General features: G+C 32.4%; 11 protein-coding genes across 11 annotated transcripts, besides 8 other annotated features; 6 read left to right on the top strand and 5 right to left on the bottom strand.

Moving 5' to 3' along the window:
- Positions 1-807: 807 nt before the first annotated feature.
- Positions 808-1,230, top strand: TVAGG3_0675370 (uncharacterized protein; the record flags this gene model as incomplete). Its single annotated transcript, XM_001320451.2, has 1 exon — positions 808-1,152. One exon carries the CDS (start codon positions 808-810, stop codon positions 1,150-1,152), a length of 345 nt encoding a protein of 114 aa, XP_001320486.1.
- Positions 1,231-3,079: 1,849 nt separating this feature from the next.
- Positions 3,080-4,489, top strand: TVAGG3_0675360 (cyclin-dependent kinase inhibitor 2C-related family; the record flags this gene model as incomplete). Its single annotated transcript, XM_001320452.1, has 1 exon — positions 3,080-4,489. The coding sequence occupies one exon, from the start codon at positions 3,080-3,082 to the stop codon at positions 4,487-4,489; it is 1,410 nt and encodes a 469-aa protein (XP_001320487.1).
- Positions 4,490-4,500: 11 nt separating this feature from the next.
- On the bottom strand, positions 4,501-5,670 carry TVAGG3_0675350 (Ankyrin repeat family; the record flags this gene model as incomplete). Its single annotated transcript, XM_001320453.1, has 1 exon — positions 4,501-5,670. One exon carries the CDS (start codon positions 5,668-5,670, stop codon positions 4,501-4,503), a length of 1,170 nt encoding a protein of 389 aa, XP_001320488.1.
- Positions 5,671-6,035: 365 nt separating this feature from the next.
- TVAGG3_0675340 (Ankyrin repeat family) lies at positions 6,036-7,300 on the bottom strand (the record flags this gene model as incomplete). The annotated part of the gene is made up of 1 exon (XM_001320454.1): positions 6,087-7,256. The coding sequence occupies one exon, from the start codon at positions 7,254-7,256 to the stop codon at positions 6,087-6,089; it is 1,170 nt and encodes a 389-aa protein (XP_001320489.1).
- Positions 7,301-8,873: 1,573 nt separating this feature from the next.
- Positions 8,874-9,621, bottom strand: TVAGG3_0675330 (uncharacterized protein; the record flags this gene model as incomplete). Its single annotated transcript, XM_001320455.1, has 1 exon — positions 8,947-9,621. One exon carries the CDS (start codon positions 9,619-9,621, stop codon positions 8,947-8,949), a length of 675 nt encoding a protein of 224 aa, XP_001320490.1.
- Positions 9,622-10,632: 1,011 nt separating this feature from the next.
- TVAGG3_0675320 (uncharacterized protein) lies at positions 10,633-12,282 on the bottom strand (the record flags this gene model as incomplete). Its single annotated transcript, XM_001320456.1, has 1 exon — positions 10,670-12,190. One exon carries the CDS (start codon positions 12,188-12,190, stop codon positions 10,670-10,672), a length of 1,521 nt encoding a protein of 506 aa, XP_001320491.1.
- Positions 12,283-12,553: 271 nt separating this feature from the next.
- TVAGG3_0675310 (protein of unknown function (DUF3447)) lies at positions 12,554-14,019 on the top strand (the record flags this gene model as incomplete). The annotated part of the gene is made up of 1 exon (XM_001320457.1): positions 12,590-13,798. The coding sequence occupies one exon, from the start codon at positions 12,590-12,592 to the stop codon at positions 13,796-13,798; it is 1,209 nt and encodes a 402-aa protein (XP_001320492.1).
- Positions 14,020-14,441: 422 nt separating this feature from the next.
- Positions 14,442-14,502: a mobile genetic element.
- A 153-nt stretch (positions 14,503-14,655) lies between these two features.
- Positions 14,656-15,301: a mobile genetic element.
- A 112-nt stretch (positions 15,302-15,413) lies between these two features.
- Positions 15,414-16,429: a mobile genetic element.
- Positions 16,430-16,489: a mobile genetic element.
- Positions 16,490-16,494: 5 nt separating this feature from the next.
- Positions 16,495-16,947: a mobile genetic element.
- Positions 16,948-17,099: 152 nt separating this feature from the next.
- Positions 17,100-17,160: a mobile genetic element.
- An 840-nt stretch (positions 17,161-18,000) lies between these two features.
- TVAGG3_0675240 (ankyrin repeat-containing protein DDB G0279043 family) lies at positions 18,001-18,957 on the top strand (the record flags this gene model as incomplete). Its single annotated transcript, XM_001320458.1, has 1 exon — positions 18,300-18,929. One exon carries the CDS (start codon positions 18,300-18,302, stop codon positions 18,927-18,929), a length of 630 nt encoding a protein of 209 aa, XP_001320493.1.
- A 408-nt stretch (positions 18,958-19,365) lies between these two features.
- On the bottom strand, positions 19,366-20,233 carry TVAGG3_0675230 (transcription-initiator DNA-binding domain ibd family; the record flags this gene model as incomplete). The annotated part of the gene is made up of 1 exon (XM_001320459.1): positions 19,514-20,227. The coding sequence occupies one exon, from the start codon at positions 20,225-20,227 to the stop codon at positions 19,514-19,516; it is 714 nt and encodes a 237-aa protein (XP_001320494.1).
- Positions 20,234-20,586: 353 nt separating this feature from the next.
- Positions 20,587-21,541: a mobile genetic element.
- Positions 21,542-22,121: 580 nt separating this feature from the next.
- TVAGG3_0675210 (protein of unknown function, DUF4106 family) lies at positions 22,122-22,538 on the top strand (the record flags this gene model as incomplete). The annotated part of the gene is made up of 1 exon (XM_051242547.1): positions 22,122-22,538. A coding segment is annotated over one exon (417 nt), but the record flags the coding sequence as incomplete, so codon positions are not given.
- Positions 22,539-22,604: 66 nt separating this feature from the next.
- On the top strand, positions 22,605-23,557 carry TVAGG3_0675200 (kinase-related family; the record flags this gene model as incomplete). Its single annotated transcript, XM_051242546.1, has 1 exon — positions 22,605-23,557. A coding segment is annotated over one exon (953 nt), but the record flags the coding sequence as incomplete, so codon positions are not given.
- An 864-nt stretch (positions 23,558-24,421) lies between these two features.
- Positions 24,422-24,833: part of a mobile genetic element that runs on past the window's edge.

Here is a 24,833-nt window from a genome sequence, read left to right as displayed (position 1 = left end):
TCCATTAGAAGTATTAATAAAATCTAAGAATTGAGCAAGCATTCTTTCAAATTTACATCTTTGTAGGAAGAAGGGCATAAAATTTGGAGGTAACAACGTAACTTATTAAAAATGAAGAATTAGAAGAGTTTAATTCTCCTGTGCACTTTTTTTTGGTTTGATGATGAATTGAAACAGGATTCTTCAGATTTCTGCATGATGAATTGATTTTCCCTGATTACATACCCCGCTAATTTTAACATCAAATGTTCATGCGTATAAATAAGAGATGAGTTCGAGAAATCTTGAACTCGTCAAATAAATAGTGGATTCAATTATGATCATTCATGAATTTTGATGACAAAGGTAAATAAAGAAAAGCTGTTAACATTAGACGAGTTGGCAGTTCATATTGAGAAAGAATTTATTACATTATAATGAAATTGTTTATTTTAATCATAATTCAGTATGTATTTTGAATATAAATTTCATATTTTAGATTTTCGCGCCAATTATTTATAGTTGTTTGGTGAAAATTATAATGATTCAGAGCAAATTTATCGAAGATATTTATTTGGCCACATATAAAAGAATAAAAATTATCCATGATTGGTGTTTTTAACAAATAATCTGTATAGTATATAATTGAATAGAATGTAAACAAAATTATATGAGTACTTTCAAAAATTGAAAAATCTAACTTTTCAATCAAAAAATTTATCCTATTTTTCCCAAAATTAAAACATCATTATTAATATTATTATGCCGCCAATTCTCTTAAATTTTTTATGAACCAAATTTTTGTCCAATTTTTTTCAGAGGTAAACTATGATTCGTACTGATGTTGAGCAAGATGATCAGGAGCAGGAGTATGAAGAGGGAACATTCGTTGTAAACAGTGATGATGACTCCGCATTCTTCAACTTAGATTTTGGCGGCTCTTCAACATTTGGAAAACAAAATAATAACAGAAGCGGTACAATGGGCGGATTCGTTCGCAACGATTGGCAAAATCGTGATACAACAATTGCCGCCGCAGCAAAAGCTACAACAGACCCATCAGCAAATTGCAGTCGCCAATGCGATACTTGCATGTTCAGTTTCTTATGTAAATCTTCTTTCAAAGGTCTATCTTCACTCGGTGGCGGCGGCTTTATTCCAAAGCTTGGATAAATTACTGTTGGTTTATTTTTTTTATATGTTAATTTACTTTTAGATTCCTATTATAAATTTTATAAATATAGATATTTTTGTTTAACTTATTGCAATATTTTATAGGTTTTCTTTATTTATTTTCAAGGCCAAGACATTGATCATCATCTCCAGTTTGCTCGGACTTGTTTTTGTTGTTTCAACGATCAATCTGGGCTACTGGATTTTGGCCTTTGTCAAAAAATCAGTTTTTTCCTTTTATATTCATTTCTCTATAAGTTGGTTGATCGGAAATGCAGTAACCAGCGCATTCATATTCATATACACATACTTCTTTACGCTTTCGCATTATCATATTTACATTTTTCTATTAATTCAGTGCATAATTTCATTTATTCTTCGCAAGAAAATATATCGCACATTTTTTGGGCTATCACGTCAACCAATGCAGATTTATAATGAAAGGCTACCAGATTTACACTTCATAATTTTTGTTATTTCTCTATCTATATTATTGACATTCAAGAAAATGCTTCCTTCGACAAGAATCACTGATTTCTCAAACAAACTATTGTTAGTCCCAAACGAAAAGTCTTTTGTGCATTCCATTTGCGAAGGAATAAATTCAAATAGAAAAAAATTACTTTATTTCAGTGAACCAGATGATGAAACAAAATCTCATTACAATTCTGGTGCATCTTTTATGTATAATGCAGTTCTATATAGTTTAGGTATTTCATATGAATCTGCTATGCTTATAATACAATTTTTGAACGCTATATCAACAGTAGTTGCGGCATATACATTCTTTTCATTCGGAAAAACACGGCTAATTGAGTGTTTGTTTTATTTTTTTAATTTTTCAATAATTTTAGCAAAAATTCTATTTGATTCTAAATTTGAGGATAGATTAGAAGCAATAGAAGCAAATGTCGATAGAGTCTCGCTCCCAATTATACCATTTATGTTTCTTTTTTCAAGTGAAATCAGCATCTCGATTCCAATGGCAATTTTTGCCATTACATTTGGTGCATCTTCTGATACTTCCAGAGATGAAATAATTAACATCGCAATTCTCGTTGGAATCTTAATTCCAAATTCTATGATATCAATATGTGTCTTTTTATCGCTAATTTATGCTCCACAACGCAAGAAATTTATAATTCCGGCGATTGTCCCTGTTTTGAGAGCATTAAGATCACCTTTTACTTTTTCTCCAATTTGGAAAAGTTTTTCTATCTTAGAAATGATATTTTGTGTGCCATTTATCAACATTGTTGGATTTCTACTTGTTTTGATTATTCCTGTTGCTTTATATGAAAATATTACTTTAATTAGGCAAAAAGCAATGATGTGTTTTCCTCCATTGATATTTTGTACATTATTTACACAAAATAACTCAAATTATGTACGTATTGCATCAATGCTCTCTGTTGTTTCCCCTCCATTGATTTTTTCAACTCATCATTACTTACAGCAACTTGTAAAAAAGAAAAGTTCAGTTACTCATTTCAGTTTCAACAACAATATTTGTAATTTAAATATTTATCTCTTTGTTTTTGCCGGAATTTTGACAATCTTTGAAATGATCTCAATTTTCAAGGCAACTTAACAGCAGTATTTGCTATCATATCATTAAAAATCTTTGTATCTCTTTATCTTTTCTGTCGACATTTAAATTTTTAATTTTTTTGCAAAGCTGATGAACATAAGGATTAGAATTCTTGCCGTGTTCTATTGACTTCCTTGAAGTATCTTGTTTAATTTATGTGAGAATGTTTGAAATATCAAACACTAGAAAAAGAATGGATGGAATATGCAATTATTTCACACAACATTGATTTTGAGGTCAATTTAGATATGTGTACTGAGTATTGTATTATTTATGCATTTTAAGTTTATTTCGATCAAACTAATGATATGTAACAAATGTTTTGAATATTCACTAATGTTTAATATACGATCCATTTGTGAATTTTTCCTTTTACATAGTGCAAATATCAATGAAAAATGTAACAATGAAGAAACCACTCTTCATATTGTAGCATGTAATAATGGAAAAGAAACAGCCGAGCTTCTTATTTCAAATGATATAAATATCAATGAAAAATGTAACAATGAAGAAACAGCTCTTCATATTGTAGCATGTAATAATGGAAAAGAAACAGCCGAGCTTCTTATTTCAAATGATATAAATATCAATGAAAAATGTAACAATGAAGAAACCACTCTTCATATTGTAGCATGTAATAATGGAAAAGAAACAGCCGAGCTTCTTATTTCAAATGATATAAATATCAATGAAAAATGTAACAATGAAGAAACCACTCTTCATATTGTAGCATGTAATAATGGAAAAGAAACAGCCGAGCTTCTTATTTCAAATGATATAAATATCAATGAAAAATGTAACAATGAAGAAACAGCTCTTCATATTGTAGCATGTAATAATGGAAAAGAAACAGCCGAGCTTCTTATTTCAAATGATATAAATATCAATGAAAAATGTAACAATGAAGAAACCACTCTTCATATTGTAGCATGTAATAATGGAAAAGAAACAGCCGAGCTTCTTATTTCAAATGATATAAATATCAATGAAAAATGTAACAATGAAGAAACAGCTCTTCATATTGTAGCATGTAATAATGGAAAAGAAACAGCCGAGCTTCTTATTTCAAATGATATAAATATCAATGAAAAATGTAACAATGAAGAAACAGCTCTTCATATTGTAGCATGTAATAATGGAAAAGAAACAGCCGAGCTTCTTATTTCAAATGATATAAATATCAATGAAAAATGTAACAATGAAGAAACAGCTCTTCATATTGTAGCATGTAATAATGGAAAAGAAACAGCCGAGCTTCTTATTTCAAATGATATAAATATCAATGAAAAATGTAACAATGAAGAAACAGCTCTTCATATTGTAGCATGTAATAATGGAAAAGAAACAGCCGAGCTTCTTATTTCAAATGATATAAATATCAATGAAAAATGTAACAATGAAGAAACAGCTCTTCATATTGTAGCATGTAATAATGGAAAAGAAACAGCCGAGCTTCTTATTTCAAATGATATAAATATCAATGAAAAATGTAACAATGAAGAAACAGCTCTTCATATTGTAGCATGTAATAATGGAAAAGAAACAGCCGAGCTTCTTATTTCAAATGATATAAATATCAATGAAAAATGTAACAATGAAGAAACAGCTCTTCATATTGTAGCATGTAATAATGGAAAAGAAACAGCCGAGCTTCTTATTTCAAATGATATAAATATCAATGAAAAAGGTATTTTTGGTGAAACCACTCTTCATATTGCAACACATGAAAAAAAAGTAAATAAATAAAATTAAAAATTTTACTTAATCTGATGCTTATTCCTTATTGCGACAATGGAAGGATTGTAAGATTTCCTGAGGTAGTCCTTTGGACAGCCGCCAGGTTTACCATGGAATGGAGTGTCGAGCCTAACGTTATTTTTGAGGAGGAATTCGATGAGTTCAGGTCTTGGGAAAGGAGAAGCGAGGATTGCTTCGAACATTGTTGGACATGTTGGGTGTGATCTTGCATCTGGGTCGTAGTCATTTTCCAAAAGGATTTTGAGGAATTCGATAAGCTTGTCTGTTTTATCTTCGTTGAGAGCTTCTTTAATTGGATATGAACCGTCTACTTCTGTGTAGAATTGTCCTTTCATTTTTTCGCCATATCTTTCGAAAGCGATCTTTCCGACGTATGGATCGCGAAGTTTGCAGATGCTCATGAAACCTTTCGTATCGAAACTGGCTGAAATGTCTTTCTGGATGAGGATTTTGGCAGCAGCAAGATTATTGTGGAAACAAGCGTATTCAAAGGCAGTTCTATTATCACTGTCAACAGCATTGACATTAATGTGCTTGACAAGAATGGAAACAACCTTTTCATCAAGAGCATGGATAACTGCGGTCATTAAAGCTGTCTTTTCATTAGACGCGAGATTTTCGAAGCTCTCGATTTGTTTAAGGAAGAAAATGATGGTATCTGGATCGTTCTGAGGGTTGGAACTAAGTTTCTTACAAATTTCGTGCAATAATGACTTATTTTCTTGGGCTAAGTAGGCAAAGTCAAAACCGTAATCAGAGTAAACCTTGTAAATGTCAAGAATGCCGCGGGAAGCTGCTTTGTAAAGAACTTTTGATGTATATTCTCCCTTATGCTTTTCTTGTTCGAAAAATGAATTGAGCATGCCCTTACGCTTGTAAATATTTAAGATGTAAGAGAAAACTTCTGTTGCGCCGTATTCAGCTGCAGAATGAATTGGCCTAAGTCCCTTTGAGTCTTTAGCATCAAAATCATAGAGCTTTTGTGTAAGATAAACAAAGCACTCGAAGGCGTTGTGAACAGCACATGCAAACTGAAGAGAAGAAGTTTCATTTTTATCGGTAACTCTGTAAGTGACTGTGAGGCCCGATTTAACCTTCAGCTGCATCAATCCTCTATAGTCATCGTTTTCAATGCATTTAAGTATTTGAGCTTCAGTATCTTTACTCATTTTTTAATAAATGAGTGAAAAATTATAACCGCAAAAGGAAAATTATGCCAAATCAGAAAATTTCCTATGAATTTAATGATGAATTTAAAATCATTATACATAGTAATACATATTTCAGATAAAAATCATGGATTTTTTTCCGATTAATTTTTCCATGTAAACTATTCAATAATGTCGTAATTACAAAATTCCATGATGTTAGGGTTTTTAAAATCTGGAATTTCTTGATCTGTATGAGTGTTTGATATCTTCAGAACCTTTGATTAAAACACCAAGCAATTGAAAAATATGAATTTTATTTCTGTTCATCGAATTTAATTGAAGAATCTGAGATATATATCTAAGCTCAAATACTTCTGACAAAGTTTCTACTTTTGATGATATTTATTATAAAAAAAAAAGAAATAAATTAATATTTAGTTAATTTCATACTTTTTTCTCAATTTAACGATGTCTGGGTTAACTATCTTCTTGAGGTAACTACGTGGTGTGTCTCCGGGGTTCACGTGGAATGGGTGATCGATATCTATCTTTTTTTCAAGAAGAAATTCTAGAGTTTTAACCTTATTAGGAAAGTAACTAGTGAGAATACATTCAAAGATTGTTGGACAACGCGCATCTTCCTTAGCGTTTGGATCATATCCATAATCTAAAAGTAAACCGAGTATTCCAATGAGAGTATCTTCATTGCTGATGGAAGTTAGCTCTGTAATAGGAAATGATTTATTGACAAATTCATAGAAATTTGGCTTCATCAATTTAGCATATTTTCGAAATGCAACACGTGCAACATTAGGATCTTGAAGCCTGCAAATATTCCAGAATCCCTTTTGTTCAAAACTTGCTTCTATATCTTTCTCGATGAGAATCTTTGCAGCTTCAACATTTTTATAAAAACAGGCATAATCAAAGGCTGTATTACCTATATCGTCCTTAAGATTGATATCAATGTGGTTTGTCAGCTTTAAAATAATTTCTGCATCAAGCATTTGGATAATTGCCATCATAAGAGCAGTTCTAGAAGAGTTTCCTTCTTTAATATTTCCAGCTAGGTTAAGGAAGAAAATAATGACATTTTGGTCATTAATTGGATTATTACTAAGTGATTTACAGATTTCAGATAATAATTTTTGATAATCATCTTCTCCCAAAAATGAGAAATCAAATCCATAATCTGATAAGATCTTGTAAATGTCGTGAACACCACTATTGGCTGCCAAATACAGAACATTACTTTCTATTTTGTTTTTCAGTTTTAGTTCTTCAAAAAATTTTTTAAGCATGCCTTTACGCTTATATATATTCATGATATAAGAAAAAACCTCTGTTGCACCGTATTCTGCAGCATAATGAATTGGACGCTTTCCTTTATCATCTGTTTCATCAAAATCGAAAAGTTCTTGAGTTAGATATATGAAACAATCGAATGCATTAAAAGCTGCACACATAAATTGAAGAAGGTGGTGCCTTTTACGATTGCAATAATCAAATTCATGTATTGAAGTCAGCTCCATTTCGGATAAACAGTCATAATCATCGTCTAAAATAAACTCAAAGGCTAGGTCAGGATTATATTTCCTTTTCATTCAATATCTGTAAATTAAGCGCAATTATGACAATTGAAATAAAATAGCCATCAATTTTGAAAAAAAAAGTCTGTCTAGACTTTTCAATAGGGTTGTTAGATTCCCGACGATAGGTGTCTTGGAAGATTTGCCTGGTGTCATCATAGTGTCTTTAAATCAATAATTTTATTTTGGAGTTCGTTTTATTGATTTTTCAATAAAAAACATTTCTAAAACAAGAAAATAAAATGATAAAATATTTATATTTTATATAAGGATCTTATATATTTAAAATAAATATCATTTTATTTTTTTCATTGGTGTCTGTCAAACCATAATACACTATTCAAAAATTCAATGTGTCTTGCGGTTTCAAAAGACACCTTCAAATTGAACGATAGCACAGACACTATTGAATTTTACCCATTTTATTTAGTTTTTACCCTTTTTATTTTTAAGAATTAATGACTGAAACAGCCGTTTTGCTATGACTTCAATCACTTTTATTTATTATTTTAAATATTATTTAATTTTATTATTTGAATAGGCCAACTTATATTTGAGAAGCTCAATTTGAGACCACTTAATACATTGAAATATCATAAATATTGAAATATTAAAAAGTGTATTTCAAAATATTGAAATTATAAAAATTTATAATACTGAAATTGAGACAAATTAATAAATTCAATGTGTTTTTTTTTGAAATAACTCTCAAATATTATTTTTTTGTTTATTTAATGATGAATAAATATGATTGCTTTAGTCAATCATAAAAACTAATTTAAGTTTAAAATAATGAAAGGATAATTTGATCGTTTTTTAAAATACAATTATTTTTGATGATTTGCAAGAATCTTTGAAAAGAATATAATATAGGTTCTATTTTTGTAAAATTTATTCAAATCATGTATTACATAAATTACGATTAAAACGATGAAAGAACCAAAAAGTGTGTTTTGTGTTTTGTTGTTGCGTGTTGGATGCGGGATCCTGTTATTTCCGAAATCGACAAAAAATTTGGAAATTTAATTTCCGAAATCGAAATTATATTAATGTTTTTAATATTCTTATATCAAAAGGATTAAAGTTCATTAAGAGAAAAACAATTCTTCTTCTTCAATCTATTGGCGCATTTATTTCTACACGCCAATAAGGAAGGGAAAATTATAAGACACCATGGTGTCTTCAAAACGCTAATTTTTGATATTTTTAACAACCCTACTTTTCAATGCTCGATTTTAAGGTTCCGTTAAAATCGAGCTAATCATTGAAAGCTATGACAGATTTTCATATTTCTTCGGACTTTTCAGAGAATTGAGCTTGCGCTCAATTCTCTGAAAAGTCCGGAAAAATAATTTAAATCTTCAAAACTAGGCAATAAGATCTTTTGTTGTTTCAAAACCATTCAATAGTAAAAATTGATTTAGAGAGACAATATACTAAGAAAAAGTATTTAGAATTAGAACATCTTCAAAATGAAGATTGTAAATCCTAAGGATATTCATTCCTACACGAATATAATTGATTTGCATCAATTTTCGCTTGACAGTGCTCATATGAAAACTTTTTTCGATTTTATTTTCTAAAATAAATCATATAAATTGTCAAAAGCTCATAAAAAAGTGAGGGGTAGTTTCAGGTTGATCCTTTATATTCATACAAACAATAAATTAATAACAAAAAATATCGAGAACAAAGTAACAATATATCAATGGGCAGTTATCATTGATTTCTCAATTTCAGATCGTTTCTGAGTTAAAACATCGTTTAAACGTTTTGCAAGTTGTATTTTTCGCTTTAACATAGCGCGTTCCTCTGTTTTTACCTTCTTGAATTTTTTAGCTTCTTCTTCAAGTGCAATCTCTTGCTGTGTGAGTCGTTCTGATTCTGCTTTTAATTTGATCATTTTTTCAAAGATTGCATTTTGTGCGCTTTTGCTTCTATCTTTTTCCTTTTGTGCTTGAGCTTCAAGTTTACGCTCATTCTCTATCTTAATTAAATGCAATTTTTCTTTTTCATCTGTATCATTAAGAATACTTTTCAGATTTTTCTTTGTATTGTATATTGCATCTTTGAGTTCGTTGTTCTTGGGAATCATTTTGTCGATTTTCTTGGATATTTCTTTGATTTGAGACAAGAGTTGTTCATTTTCTGATTTAAGGTGTATAAGTTGATTTATTTGATCTTGTGGAATGGTAGGCTTAGGTATAGAATTCAATCTTTTGCCTGCTTTAGTTTTTCCTCCAATTTCAAACTCTGGGATAAGAATTTTGTTAATATGAGGTGATTCAGGAATACTAATTGATATAGCCTTCATGCTTATTAGGTTTTCGTTCTCCCTATAATCTTCTTCAAGCCATGAATTGACTAAATCACTTTTCATATTTTTTGAATTTTCAAACGTGCACTCAGATTTTATTTAACCTTAAATTTTCAATAATGATGGGGTATTTCAAACAGCTCTAAGTGATTATCTGTTGAAAACCAGCTTAAATTATCATCATATAAGTATTTAAAAAATCAAAGTAAATATATCTTATTGTTTATTTTTCTCGTTTACTTGAAAAAATAAGAAGAAAATTCGAAAATAAAATCAAACTAGTTCTTTTGATAGAAAACTCTTGTTTTCATATAGAAATGTTCAAAAAGTATATTTTTACCAAAAAATCGGTATTCAATAATTTGAAATTTCAAAATTCAAAAATTGGAGATAAATTAGTATTGAAATTCCGTATTTAAAGCATCACATCTATATACACAAGTATATTCAAATAGAACAAATGAAATGTACGAGATTTGGCAATTCTGAAGTCTTGAATGTATTATTCTTTATCAATTCATATAAAGAATCATCTATAATGATTGTATTATCATATAAAGAATCATCTATAATGATTGTGTTATCATATAAAGAATCATCTATAATGATTGTATTATCATATAAAGAATCATCTATAATGATTATATTATTATATAAAGAATCATCTATAATGATTATATTATTATATAAAGAATCATCTATAATGATTGTGTTATCATATAAAGAATCATCTATAATGATTGTATTATCATATAAAGAATCATCTATAATGATTGTATTATCATATAAAGAATCATCTATAATGATTGTATTATCATATAAAGAATCATCTATAATGATTGTATTATCATATAAAGAATCATCTATAATGATTGTATTATCATATAAAGAATCATCTATAATGATTGTGTTATCATATAAAGAATCATCTATAATGATTGTATTATCATATAAAGAATCATCTATAATGATTGTGTTATCATATAAAGAATCATCTATAATGATTGTATTATCATATAAAGAATCATCTATAATGATTGTGTTATCATATAAAGAAATTATATATTTTATATCCAAACAAATCAGTTTATTAAAACAAATATCTATATTTCTAATTAAAAGTACCAACCATTTCATGGCTTCTTTCCATCAATTTGAGTGCAGCATTAATCATGAAATTCAAACCTTTCTGATTCAATCCCTGTTGAACAAGAACTGCTGCAGAAGGAAGAACAACTGCTCCTGGAGTTTCATAAAGTTTGATATCAGAAAAAGAAAGACAAACAATGATAAAACATAAGAAGAATTCATGGACACTGCGTGAAATAAGAGCAGCACTCCATACATTAAGTAAATCTTCGTACTTAAAGAATGAAACAAAAAGGGAACAAAGAAAAGGTGAAATTTCTAAAAGTCCACTTTTTCTATTCAATATTGCTTCATTGTAATATGGAGAAACCTTGACAAGGAATTGGGTTATCGGCTCAACAATAGGTCCAGAGTTCTTAATAGACATAGGAAGAAGTCTAAGAAGCTCAGATCTCAAAATCAATTTCATCATTACCCAGAAAACAATGGCTTCAAAGGTAAGTTTGGTAACATCGTATTTCTCGCAGATCCGAACATATGAATTCTCTGTATGAGCGTTGGAAGTTTTTAATATTATGCATAAAAGATCAAGAAGTGGAGGAATATGAGAATGAAATGCTCTCTCGATCTCTCCAAGTGACATGAAAACATTGAAAGTGGTCATTTGCATCAAACGAATGTTCTTTTGGTTAAAACTGGAAATAAATTTGTTTGTTTTAACGTAATTAGTAAGATGGTTAATGAAATTGCAATATAAACTAGATCTGAGTAGTTGAGAACGAGTAAATGTGTTCCATTGCGATCGAACTCGGATATATTTGTCTAATATTGGGCCTTGGAACTTATCTGGCTGAGGAATGTGGAGTAATGTAAGCCATGATAGGAAAAGCTCATTGGATTTGATGTTTTTCGTTTGAAGAATTTGAGAAATTTGATTAAAATCTGTAGGATTTATATCGCCTTCATAAAATGGTCGAATTTCTTCATTAGCTTCGACTTTTGGAGTGACTGATTGCTGAAAGAGAGTCATCACGTTTCGAAATTCTTCTTCAGAAATCTGAGGAAGCTGAGTGCTTTGAGATAGCTTCCTAGTTTGCTTAGACATAGGAGCAAATGGAGGTAAGAAGCGAGAAATCTTGTAAAATCCTGGTAAATTCGGTGTATCTGTTGTTAAATATTTTCGAATAAACTGTCTAATATCATTTCCAGTCTCGGATGAATCGAAAGTCAAGGATATACCAAATTCTTGTACTGGATCGTGAAAACATATGCGTGATGGGTTTTCAATAAATGAATATTCGCAATAATACAATAAATCAATAACAAACTGATTATCAACTTGTCTCAAAGGATTTTCTAAAACATCTGAAGCATATAAAGGTGGATTATCAAGGATGGTTAGATTAGTAGGATCTGAAATCAAAATAAAAACAGCTGCTGTATCAGTATATCTAAAATATAGTGTTCCAGTATACGTTTCGTTCTTCGAAGTTAGAAGAACTGTGTTTGGCCACGATTTAGAATGGGCTTCTTTCTGAAACATTTTTTTGATAAAGATTGACAAAAATGGCAATTCGGTGTCAAATAGTACTGATGAGAATGCAATACCTTATTATCTGTCAATAGAATTGCAAAATTATCGAATAAAAGCTTCGATATTTCGTAAAATCTTGAGTTTTTCAAATTATCATGTCTATTATAGAAAGAATGTATCAGATTCAGTGCAATCCTTTTGATGCCCATCAAATGCTCATAATTGTATGAGCTTCTTAATTTTGAGCATTTAATCTTTCATGACAACAATGTTTGATGATGCTCCATACAAACATGCCGAATAACTTGAGAACTTATGTTTAATTGAAAAACTTAGTTCCAACTGAATTATCACAAAATTCAACGTTTTCGTTTTCATTTCATTTTTCGTAGAGTCAGCAGCACTACCATGACTTGCAACAGATATAAAGAACTCGAGATCATAGGAAAAGACATAATCGACGCCACCACGAAACTGTACAATATTAAAACTTTTGATGAAGATGAAATTAACAACATTTATCAAGAGATCAAAAGCAAATTGATTGAAACAAAGATACTCTCACCAGATAGGATACTTCTTGCAATTCGAACAGCCGGAATATGCAGAAATAAGTATCTTAGTTCTTATTTGGCACTATTCAAAAAAGTGACTGAAGAATATCATCCGGAACAAATGAAAAGCCAATCCAAAGCATACATGTTCACTGTCTATAAAGATTATGATATTTTAGCATTTGTATCGACACCAGAGAAGCTTGAAAACGAGGATACAAAAAATTATGGCTTAGATGTTCATGAAAATAATACAATATACAAAGCAATCAAGGATGATGACATAGTCTCATTTATTGGATTTACAGAGAGAGATGGATTTGATGAAAATCAAAGACTTATAAGTTTACTCTATCCTGTTTCAAAGGATGGATATTCATTACTGGAATTATGCTGTTATCATGGTTCTGTTAAATGTTTCAAGTTATTGAGAACTAAATTCAAATCAGCAATCACACAAACATGCCTCCAATTTTCATTTTTAGGTGGAAATCCAGACATCATGAGCGAATGCCTTAAAGAAGTTCAACCAGACAACTACAAATGTATGGAATATGCAATCATTTCACACAACATTGATTTCGTTACTTTTTTGATGAATACATATAACATGAAAGTTTATGCAAAAGCATGCGCGATAAATAATAATCTTCAAGCTTTCTTCGTATTCTTAGATCAAACTACAGATATCAACACTTGCTTTATTAATTCTGCATCATTCAATATTCCATCAATTTGTGAATATTTCCTTTCACTTGGTGCAGATATCAATACAAAGACACATGATGATTTAGATTTCCCTGCTCTTCATATGGCCCTTGAATTCGATAATTTTGAAACAGCTGAATTCCTTATTTCGCACGGTATTGATATCAACGCAAAAGCGACAAGAGGAATTAATGCCCTTCAATTTTCAGCCTCCTTCTCGAGCAAAGAAGTTGTCGAATTTCTCGTTTTGCATGGCATTGATACCAAAGAAAAGACATTAGAAGGAAATGATGCAATTCATTATGCCGCAATTGGAAATAATATTAAGGATGTATGGATTTCCCCAATCCACTAGGGCTGCTTGCTGTTTGGGATTCCCACTGTCCCAAATTGAAATTTTTCAATGAGTTTCAAGAAAAAAATAAAAAAATGGGTGAAGGCAAAAAGAATTTAAAAAAGGTTATCTATAAAAGTATAATATTATGTGCAAATAAAGTAATTTTAGATATAATATCGCTTATATTAAAAATATATGAATTTGAATAAATTAGAAATTTGAAATTTTGCCTAAAAAAGTTAAATTCTATACTTGCAGTATGAATGTGTTGTAATGGTAGTAAGAATGGGCTAGCTCAAAGCAACTGCTCAAAACTTTCCCGCCAAAAGCGCAAAAGTGTCGTTTCTGCATGGAAGACCATAGCTGGAGTCACGCTCAACCATCCCCTTGCTGGTATGATGTACAGCCTTTGTTCTGACCAATCATAGTGCTGCTTCATCCATACCAGCAAGTGGTTTCAGCATCAGACCTCCGCTTGGTCTTCCATAAGAGCCCTGCAAATCCGAAGCACAGTAATTATGCAGCCTAGTTGCTAGGGTATAGTAGCTAGGCCGCATAATTATTGTGCTTTTAGCGATATTAGTTATACGTTATTGCACGCATTCACTTATACTACCACTCTCTCGCTCCTAAAAAGTCAGATACTTCGTAATTACTAGAATAGGGCCAAGTTCTTCCGAGGCCTCTCATTGCATGAGAGACTTCGGAAGAGCTTGGCCCTAAAGCATCTCACTACGGCTCCCTGGTCTACAAAAGGCTAAAGAAACTACAATTTGAGTAGAGTCCTTCCGAAGTCTCCCATTTAATGAGAGGTCTCGGAGGAATTCTACTCCAAGGTAATGCGCTTGTAGTTTCTGACTCTCTATTGAACGAAAAATGTAAATTTACACGAAAAGAGCAAAAGTTCTTCCGAGGCCTCTCATTGAATGAGAGACTTCGGAAGAACTTTGTTCTAGTGTAATGCGTGTATATTCTTGGGTCCAGGGAGAGCGAGAGAACTGGTTTGTAATTCGTTTTTGCTGAAGTTCTCCGGATTTCTCTCAATTGAGGAAGGAAATCCGGAAAACTTCAGCATGAGTTAATTGTGGTGTAACTCTCTGGGTATTTACCGGCCAGAGAGCGAGTAAAATATTAGAGAGCGCATAGTCTCAGCATAGGTATGCGCACTATAAATATACGTTATTTTTTACTTTCGTATGAAGAAATAGCTTCTCATTTTTATGCTTCTATATACTTTGTTACTAAGTAAATCGCCTATTTTCTTATTAAAGCCTAATTTTTCCACGTGATTAAGAATCTCTGCATCACAAAAATTCGTTTTCTGCTTTCAGAACGCGAAAATATGCAGTATATCTCAAGATAAAGGGAAATCTTTCTCTTATATTTTCCAAAAAAATTGGGTTTTTCTAATTTTTGTTATCAAAATTGTTGTTTTTCTTATCAAATTTGAAAAATCAAGATTTTTTGGAGATTTTCAGCAAAACAAAACACGGTAGATAGATGTTATTTTATGATATCTATCTGATAATGATCTCTTTTTTGATTTTTAGTAGAAATTCAAAAATTGTTTAACAAAATAATGGTGATATCCTCTTTATCTTGAGATATACTGCATATTTTCGCGTTCTGAAAGGAGTGCGGGACAAATTTGCCAGGTGTCACTTTTTCCATAACCTTAAATTACGCTTTTCTAATTTTTTAAAAAATAACCTTAAATTATATTTGAAGAAATTATGTCTATGATATATGTTTTATGCTAGAATCTTGGAGTTTTCATGCACTACACAAGAGCTCCAAGGTTCCAAGAGTGAATGCTCAATAGCAATTATAGAGATGTACCTTTTCAAAATGACTTTTACTGATTAAATTTAATCAATAGAAGACATTTTGAAAAGGTACCTCTACAATTAGATATACAAGAGATTCAAAGCTTCATTTCAGATAGATTTGAAACTTTGAAACTCTTGGTAGATTTTGAGTGAATGCTGACAATCATCTTTGAGAAGGTTTTCTTTAAGAAAACCTTCTCAAAGAGGTTTCTCAGGAGCCCTGAGGCTCCCTTTCGTAATGATTGGGAGCCTTGGGGCTCCTGAGACGAAGAATAGCTTCGCCGAATCTTTGATCAGCAGAGGCCAAATGAAAAGGCCTCTGCTGATGGATTCTCAGGAGCCCTGAGGCTCCCTTTCGTAATGATTGGGAGCCTTGGGCTCCTGAGACGAAGAATGGCTTCGCCGAATCTTTGATCAGCAGAGGCCAAATGAAAAGGCCTCTGCTGATGGATTCTCAGGAGCCCTGAGGCTCCCTTTCGTAATGATTGGGAGCCTTGGGGCTCCTGAGACGAAGAATGGCTTCGCCGAATCTTTGATCAGCAGAGGCCAAATGAAAAGGCCTCTGCTGATGGATTCTCAGGAGCCCTGAGGCTCCCTTTCGTAATGATTGGGAGCCTTGGGGCTCCTGAGACGAAGAATGGCTTCGCCGAATCTTTGATCAGCAGAGGCCAAATGAAAAGGCCTCTGCTGATGGATTCTCAGGAGCCCTGAGGCTCCCTTTCGTAATGATTGGGAGCCTTGGGGCTCCTGCAGCAGAGTATCGCTCCGCTCCATTAAATTTTTTAAAAAAAGTGCCGTGTGGCAAATTTGTCCTGTTCCCCATCTTTATTATTTTTTTTATTCCTTTGAAAAGTGACACTGGATAGTTTGTCCCTTTCTCTTCTGAAAGCAGAAAACGAATTTTTGTGATGCAGAGATTCTTAATCACGTGGAAAAATTAGGCTTTAATAAGAAAATAGGCGATTTACTTAGTAACAAAGTATATAGAAGCATAAAAATGAGAAGCTATTTCTTCATACGAAAGTAAAAAATAACGTATATTTATAGTGCGCATACCTATGCTGAGACTATGCGCTCTCTAATATTTTACTCGCTCTCTGGCCGGTAAATACCCAGAGAGTTACACCACAATTAACTCATGCTGAAGTTTTCCGGATTTCCTTCCTCAATTGAGAGAAATCCGGAGAACTTCAGCAAAAACGAATTACAAACCAGTTCTCTCGCTCTCCCTGGACCCAAGAATATACACGCATTACACTAGAACAAAGTTCTTCCGAAGTCTCTCATTCAATGAGAGGCCTCGGAAGAACTTTTGCTCTTTTCGTGTAAATTTACATTTTTCGTTCAATAGAGAGTCAGAAACTACAAGCGCATTACCTTGGAGTAGAATTCCTCCGAGCCTCTCATTGAATGGGAGACTTCGGAAGGACTCTACTCAAATTGTAGTTTCTTTAGCCTTTTGTAGACCAGGGAGCCGTAGTGAGATGCTTTAGGGCCAAGCTCTTCCGAAGTCTCTCATGCAATGAGAGGCCTCGGAAGAACTTGGCCCTATTCTAGTAATTACGAAGTATCTGACTTTTTAGGAGCGAGAGAGTGGTAGTATAAGTGAATGCGTGCAATAACGTATAACTAATATCGCTAAAGCACAATAATTATGCGGCCTAGCTACTATACCCTAGCAACTAGGCTGCATAATTACTGTGCTTGATTTGCAGGGCTCTTATGGAAGACCAAGCGGAGGTCTGATGCTGAAACCACTTGCTGGTATGGATGAAGCAGCACTATGATTGGTCAGAACAAAGGCTGTACATCATACCAGCAAGGGGATGGTTGAGCGTGACTCCAGCTATGGTCTTCCATGCAGAAACGACACTTTTGCGCTTTTGGCGGGAAAGTTTTGAGCAGTTGCTTTGAGCTAGCCCATTCTTACTACCATTACAACACATTCATACTGCAAGTATAGAATTTAACTTTTTTAGGCAAAATTTCAAATTTCTAATTTATTCAAATTCATATATTATAATAACAAGACTTTTTTTCTTCATCATTCATGTATAATATATATGACACTATTAGATATATATTTAGAATAGTATTATTATAAAATTTTTAAAATTTGTTTGAAATGAGCATAAACCATGAAAAAAATCATATGTTATCTATTGATCTTAATCAGAGCAAATCAACTTCTATCTTAAAATCTGCAATTTCTTGCTACTTTTTTTTCATTTCTTTTATTTTGTTTCCAAATAGCCTCTCAATTGGATTAAAATATACTACTATTGAAATATATTTATAATATTCATCAATATTTCATTCGACGATTATTGGGGATTGGGATTGATCCCAGCCCACCTCTCAATTCCATTCAAAATTTGAATATGGGCTGGGCTGGGATTATCCCTAATAATCGTTATCGTTTATCTTCAAATGGCAATAATAGCTAAAAGATATAAATAGATATACTATGTGTTAAAATTAATATACCTCTCCCAAGCAATAAAAAAAAAAAAAACTTGGGCTAAAAATGTCACTTTTGGGCCGCCCAGGTCTAAAATTTTTTTTCGTTTTACATCCTTAATAATATAGAAACTCTCAAGTATCTTTTATCGAAAGGTTTTGATCTTAATGCACGAAATAATGAGGGAATTACACCTCTTCACTTCGCAGCGCAGCGTTGTAACATTGAAATGGCAGAATACCTTCTTTCAGTTGGTGTAGATGTTAGTATCAAAGATCATTTCGATTCAACTCCACTACATTTTGCAGCATATAAGAATAATACCAAAATGGTTGAATTTCTTATATCGCATGGGGCAAACATTAAAGCAGTCGATAATCATAAAAGAACTCCTCTCCATTCTGCAGGGGAAACGCTGAGCATAGAATCTGCAGAAATTCTGCTTTCGCACGGGTTAGATATAAATGCGCAAGATGATGTCGGATATACAATTCTTAATTACTCGACAGAGAGTAACAGCGAAAAATTGGCAGAATTTGCTATTAAACATGGTGCAGATATTAATATCAGATCTAAACAAGGAACAACGCCTCTTATGGATGCTGCAAATAGAAATTGTTTTCAGATTGCTCAGATTCTAATTGCATGTGGTGCCGATATTAATGCTAAAGATAAAGAAGGAGCTACAGCTCTTCATTATGCAACACTTAAACGCAGATATGCTATTAAAAATCTACTTATTCAGAATGGTGCAGATGTCAACGCAAAGGATTGCCGAAACAATAAACCTTCTGACTTTGAAAAAATGCCAAATGATTTTAAACCAGATTTTAATGGTTTTCAGAGATGCAGAATTTAGAATCCTCATTTTTGATTTGATTCTCGAATAAAATATTCGTTTGATATTTTCGATTTTATTTAATTGGTTCATTGAAAAAGAAATAACCGAATTCATGATTTCGATGCAGGAGATACTCTACTTATTATTGCTGTCACTAAAATTTGTAGGAAATCAGCAAAAATTTTATTTACGCATAGCACAAACATTAATGAAACAAGTAAATATAAAATGAACCCTCTTCAATGAGTTTTACATCAATTCTTCTCTTTTCCTGGATTTACCTTAGAATCTTTTGTGACACACACTGAAATGACAAGAATTTTAAAATACAATTTCATTCAATATTACCGCAGTTTCCTTCCAAACAATCTTAATTTTTCTTGAAAACTTCACTTCAACAAAATAATAATATTATTATAGTCGCACGCTTTCCTCACCGATTCACGACTACATTTCGGACTAATTTTCCTTTATATTTCTTAGGATAGATAATATTTTATTAAATTTGTTAAATATATAGTGATATAATAAAAGACATGTATAATTTAAGAAAACAAACATAATATTTAGAAGAATTGTAAGTGAAGCCGGTAAATTTTTTCTCATTCTTGAGCTTTTGAAGAGATAGGGAAGGTTTGTTCAAGAGAGTATGGATCATATTCATCGAATGGATTATAATTTGGATCCATACTGAAATTACCAAAGTCATTATTTGGATCATAAGGATCTTCTGGTGGTTCTTGTTGTGGTTGAGGAGGTAATTGCTCGTAGAATTGTTGTGTAGGCATATGCATAACGTTATTTGCATTTGGTATTTGAGGTGCTGGAGAATTAAATTGTGGAATAAGTTTAAATTGAGTTGATGGATTAGATGGTTGCGGAGTAGCTGCAATATATTGGCGAACACTCCATTCACGGGCTTCTGGATAATTCTGTGCTAAAAGAGGTATTGACTCACTTAATAATTTTATTGATTCTTGGCGAGATTGGATGGTTCCATATCCCATTCTTTGGAGTGATCCATTTATGGATGACTTGCATTTATCGATTAAAATCTGGAATTGTCTATTATTTATTGCAATTCCTGCAGGAAGCCAGCAAACACCGCATACAAGGCATCGTTTCCAATCATCGCCATCTCCTTTGATACAAAAGTTCTTTATTGCTGTTAAAATCTCAGCAAACGTTTCAACACGCTTTCCTCGCCGATTCCTGACTACATTTGATGATAACATCGATCTTAGATTGTTGTACTCCTTTCTATCAGCTTCTGACAGCATCTCTATATATTTTGGCTGAGCAGATATTTCGCTCATTATCGGGTTTTATGTAACGTTTTCAATTTTTCAAAATTTTACCAGTATGTTGGAAAAAAAGGCCCTTCAATCAAAAACAAGACTTCTTTTCTTTGTAAGTGAATGCTTCCTCATACGTGAAGATAAAAAAGAAGGTATTCACCAAGAAAGCGGAATTCATCAAATTTGAATTGTGGATATAAGCCATAAAAATGTGAAAAATGTATATTAATGGTCATGTGTTTCGTATAATTTCTAGTTTTAAGTCTAGTTCTCTTGTATTCAAATCCTTCCATAAATTTATTCCAGCAGAGTTTTACTATGGGCGTTATAATATCTTCTTTTTATCGGTAATGTTCTAAATTTGCTAAATCAAAGAAGAGAAAGGGACAGACTAGCCCATTGTCACTTTTTAATTTAGCAAATGAACGCTTATGGAGTGGAGTTTTTGGGTAAATCTGATTTGCTTATAAATGAAATAAAATCAAAAGAAACCATATTGGCATTATATTATGCAAAAATAAATGATCTTACTTAGTACTTTTAAAGTTAATTTCAGAAAAAATTTGACACAATGGTATCCGGCACATACAAGTGGTGTACAACCAAAATATAAGTTAGTTTAAACATATATTGCTATATCTCATGATCTTACTTAGTACTTTTAAAGTTAATTTCAGAAAAAATTTGACACAATGGTATCCGGCACATACAAGTGGTGTACAACCAAAATATAAGTTAGTTTAAACATATATTGCTATATCTCATGATCTTACTTAGTACTTTTAAAGTTAATTTCAGAAAAAATTTGACACAATGGTATCCGGCACATACAAGTGGTGTACAACCAAATCTTCGACTCGATGAACTTGTCATCGAGTTATATTCCAGTGTTGTTCCTTCATTCCTGATTAAGTTGCAAATTAAAGGTCTGGATTCAGAGAGAAGTGTTAAAGTTATCAAAAAAGTCACAAGAGATTTCGAAGAAATGACACAATTTAAAAAAGTCGAATGCATCAGTATGCTTGAAGCTGTTCAGAAAGGTCTGAAAAATGATACACTTGATCCCAACATTGTTTACTCAACATTAAAAATATTATTGCAAAGAAAACATTTGATTTAATAAACATTTAGTTTATTATAATTAATTTTTTATTACAGTATAGTAAAAAATGCTATAAATAAATTATTATATTTTATTAAAATGTGACTTTTAATAGTAAGTGAATAAAATAAATCAGGAATTGGGAAAGAAATAAGGTTAATTAAAAATAATGAAAATTACAAGTTTAAGGTTAATGAAAAAGTGACAATGGGCGAGTTTGTCCCCCACTCCACTCAATCAAAGAATAGATTTTCGAATTTTTTCTAAAATGCTCAATGATTAAAAGGTTTCATATAAAAATCTCTACTCCCGAGTGACTATAGAATCTAATGTCATAAAAACTCTCACAACCATGAGAATAATTTTTACTGGAAACGTGACAATTATGTCTGGTCGAAAAAATTTTTCATCAAAAATTTTTACTAATATTCTTGAATTGGCATATGATCAATATATAAAAGACTCAGATTCTGAAATCGATCTCAATTTTTGATTTGAGAAATCATCGAAACTTCCTTCAAAAAAAAAAAAAAAAAAAAAAAGGTAGTGGGGCCTCCAGGCACTTCGTGCCCTCTAGCCCTGAAGATGTTTAGTATAACTTTGTCCGGACAAGTAAGGGTCTATCGTCGCTACAGGAAAAGTTACGGGCGTTCCAAGGAAGTATACTTTGAGAAGCCTTTTTCCCCTTATAGAATGAGATAGGACGGTTATTTTACAAAACTGACAACATTTTGACCGAGTAGTTTTTTGTGCTGAACAAAAAGTGTCATATAAACATCTGTCAAAAACCGCTTTTTAACTTCACTTAAAATGCCACGTAAGCTACGTAAGAATATACGTAAGAGGAAGAGAGCATTGAAACATCCAATAGTAAAACTGACACCACAACAACAGTTGCAACAACAAATGATGAATGACCCCACTATGTTGCAACAAATGTCAAGCAACCCTATGCTTTTAAACCGAGTTATTGGTGCACAGAGTGGAGGTTTAAGAGCGGCACTTTTAGCGAAAATGGCAGGCTATGGTGGAGCTGCAGACGGAACAGCTTATAACCCTCAAAGTCAAATGAATTTGAGTTCACTCAAAAATCAAATATCAGATGTCAAAAAGTCAAACATAGACATACAGAAACAAATAAGTGAAAACGAAAAGAAACTAGAATATGACAGACACACAAAGAAACTCAATGAGTTAAACGTAGAGAAAAAGAAGAAAGAAGAACAACTGAAAGAACTAAGTACAGAGGAATATGCAAAAAAAGTGTCAGAAAAAGCAGCAGAAGTAGCAAAAATGGAACAAGATGTTATAAATTTGAAAAACCATACTACTCAATATAAAGTACTGAAAGATGAAGAAATAAAACAAAAAGCCCTGAAGACATATATGGATAGCGATGAGTATAAAAAAGAAGTTGAAGCAAATGTAAAGGCAGAAAAACTTTTACAGTTGCAAAACCAAACCGTACAGTATGAAAACTTAGCACAAGAAAGTAAAAATAACGACGCAGCCATGCAAAAGGCAATGAAAAGCGCAGAATATATAAAAGCTAACAATGACTGGTTAGATGCCCAAGCCAACGCTAAAGCAGCCCAACTTATAGGGTCAATAAGGACAAAAATACAAGCGGATGAAGACAGTTCAAATGAAGCTTTAATGAATGCTGACTTTAAGAACGCCTTCGAAGCTCTTCATAGTAAGGTGAAACAAGTGAACGATTTCTCATCTGGAAAGAAACTGAAGTCTGAAGGTTTCGACAAAGAGTTAAGAGAAGTAGCACAAAATATGACTAAAATAACAGATGCAGCAACGAGACAGGCAGTTCAAAGTGCCTATGACGCCGTTAGAGCAACTGTTGTGGAAAGTCAAGAAAAAGAGTTACAACAGACCAAAACAGACCTAGTAAATGCTTTCTTAAAAACGAAAAGTCAGGTAGGACATTATGCTGCAGATGGAACATATGTGCCAGCTGGTGGAACTTATATACCAGCTGGTGGAACTTATATACTAGCTAGTGGAACCTATATACCACCAAACCCTCCAAGAGAAGCACCTGCACCAGGACTACCTAAAACATTTACATCGTCACATGGACACAGACACAGGCATGCACCAAAACCAGCACAACAACCAGCACAGCAACCAACAGTTCAAAACCCTGCACAACAACCACCTCCACAACCAGCACAGCAACCAACAGTTCAAAATCCTGCACAACAACAACCACAAACAGAGCAAGGACATAAAAGAAGTAGAGAACAAGGAAACCAAGAATTCTTAAAAATGCTAAAGGAAGATTATGGTTACCCAGATACTCTTGACTTTAGTGACAGATATAAAGAAGCTATTAGAAAGTTCAAGGAAGGAAATACTGACCCGAACCTATTTAGCTTTATGGCTCAGCACCAAATGGGATATAATTTCAAACCTGGAAAATACAAGCTCGCTAAGGGATATGATTTAATAGCATATCATCCAAATGACATGACTGAATTTACTCCGAGATATTTGGTGTCAGAGCTAAATGACAATTCAACTCTCTTCATGAAACGCGTAAAAATAGAGACGGAACGAAAGAAGAAAGGTTTATGAGTCCGGATGACTTAGATAGGGAACTTGTTAAAAACGGTCTCGGAATATATGAAATGCCAGCAGATGAGGTACAAGAAACTCCACAGGAAGAAGTTCAGATACAACCAGACATGGAAGAAATAGTTCAGCAACAACAGCTAGAAGAGCCTGAAGGAAACGAACAAGTCCCTCCTTTGGAAACTAACTTCACAGAACTAGATGAAGATTTGGAACAGCCGAAAAATCTTGACCCTCAACAAGAGTATGAGGTGAATATGGAATCTTTCCAAGAGTCTAAGAAAAATTCGGCTGACATAGTAGAAGGATATCGAAAAATGTTTGCCGACATACAAAAGACTCCAACACCAGATGAAAATATTCAGCATAGAATGGAAGTACTGAAAGAAAATGTACGCAAATACAATAACCCTTTTTACTTACGACCATATAACGTTCAATCTTTGGCTGAACTCGGTGAAAATAAAAGGTTAAATTTCAACAAAACATATAGAAATGAAACATTGTTTAAAGATCATTCAGAACCTAACCAATATGGAAACAAACCTACTTTTGTTTCTGCAGACTATGGAACTACAATGAGATGGGGTCATAAAGCTAACCCGGATAGGTGGTTCATAAACTTACAACCACAATTCCAAGAAGTTGTAGACGCAATGGAAGTGAATGGTGAACCAGATTTAGCTGGTATTTTCAGCGCGGCTTTAATGCCATTGAAAGATATGAAAGATGCAGATATTTTGGACCTGTATGAAATGAACATGGCTGATGGAAATATAACACCTGACGTTCTAGAACATTTATCTCAAAGAACTACACAGAACCATAAAGATGGTATATTTGGTGAAGAGTTTAGAAAGAAAGTTAGGGAGACAGAAGGAAGAGAACCTATTGTACATGACCTTGCAAACGAAAGTTTGCAAAATGTCATAA

This window comes from Trichomonas vaginalis, chromosome III (genome assembly GCF_026262505.1).
Source record: "Trichomonas vaginalis G3 chromosome III, whole genome shotgun sequence".
NCBI classification, from domain to species: Eukaryota; Parabasalia; order Trichomonadida; family Trichomonadidae; genus Trichomonas; species Trichomonas vaginalis.
This window is presented reverse-complemented; position numbering and strand designations above follow the sequence as displayed.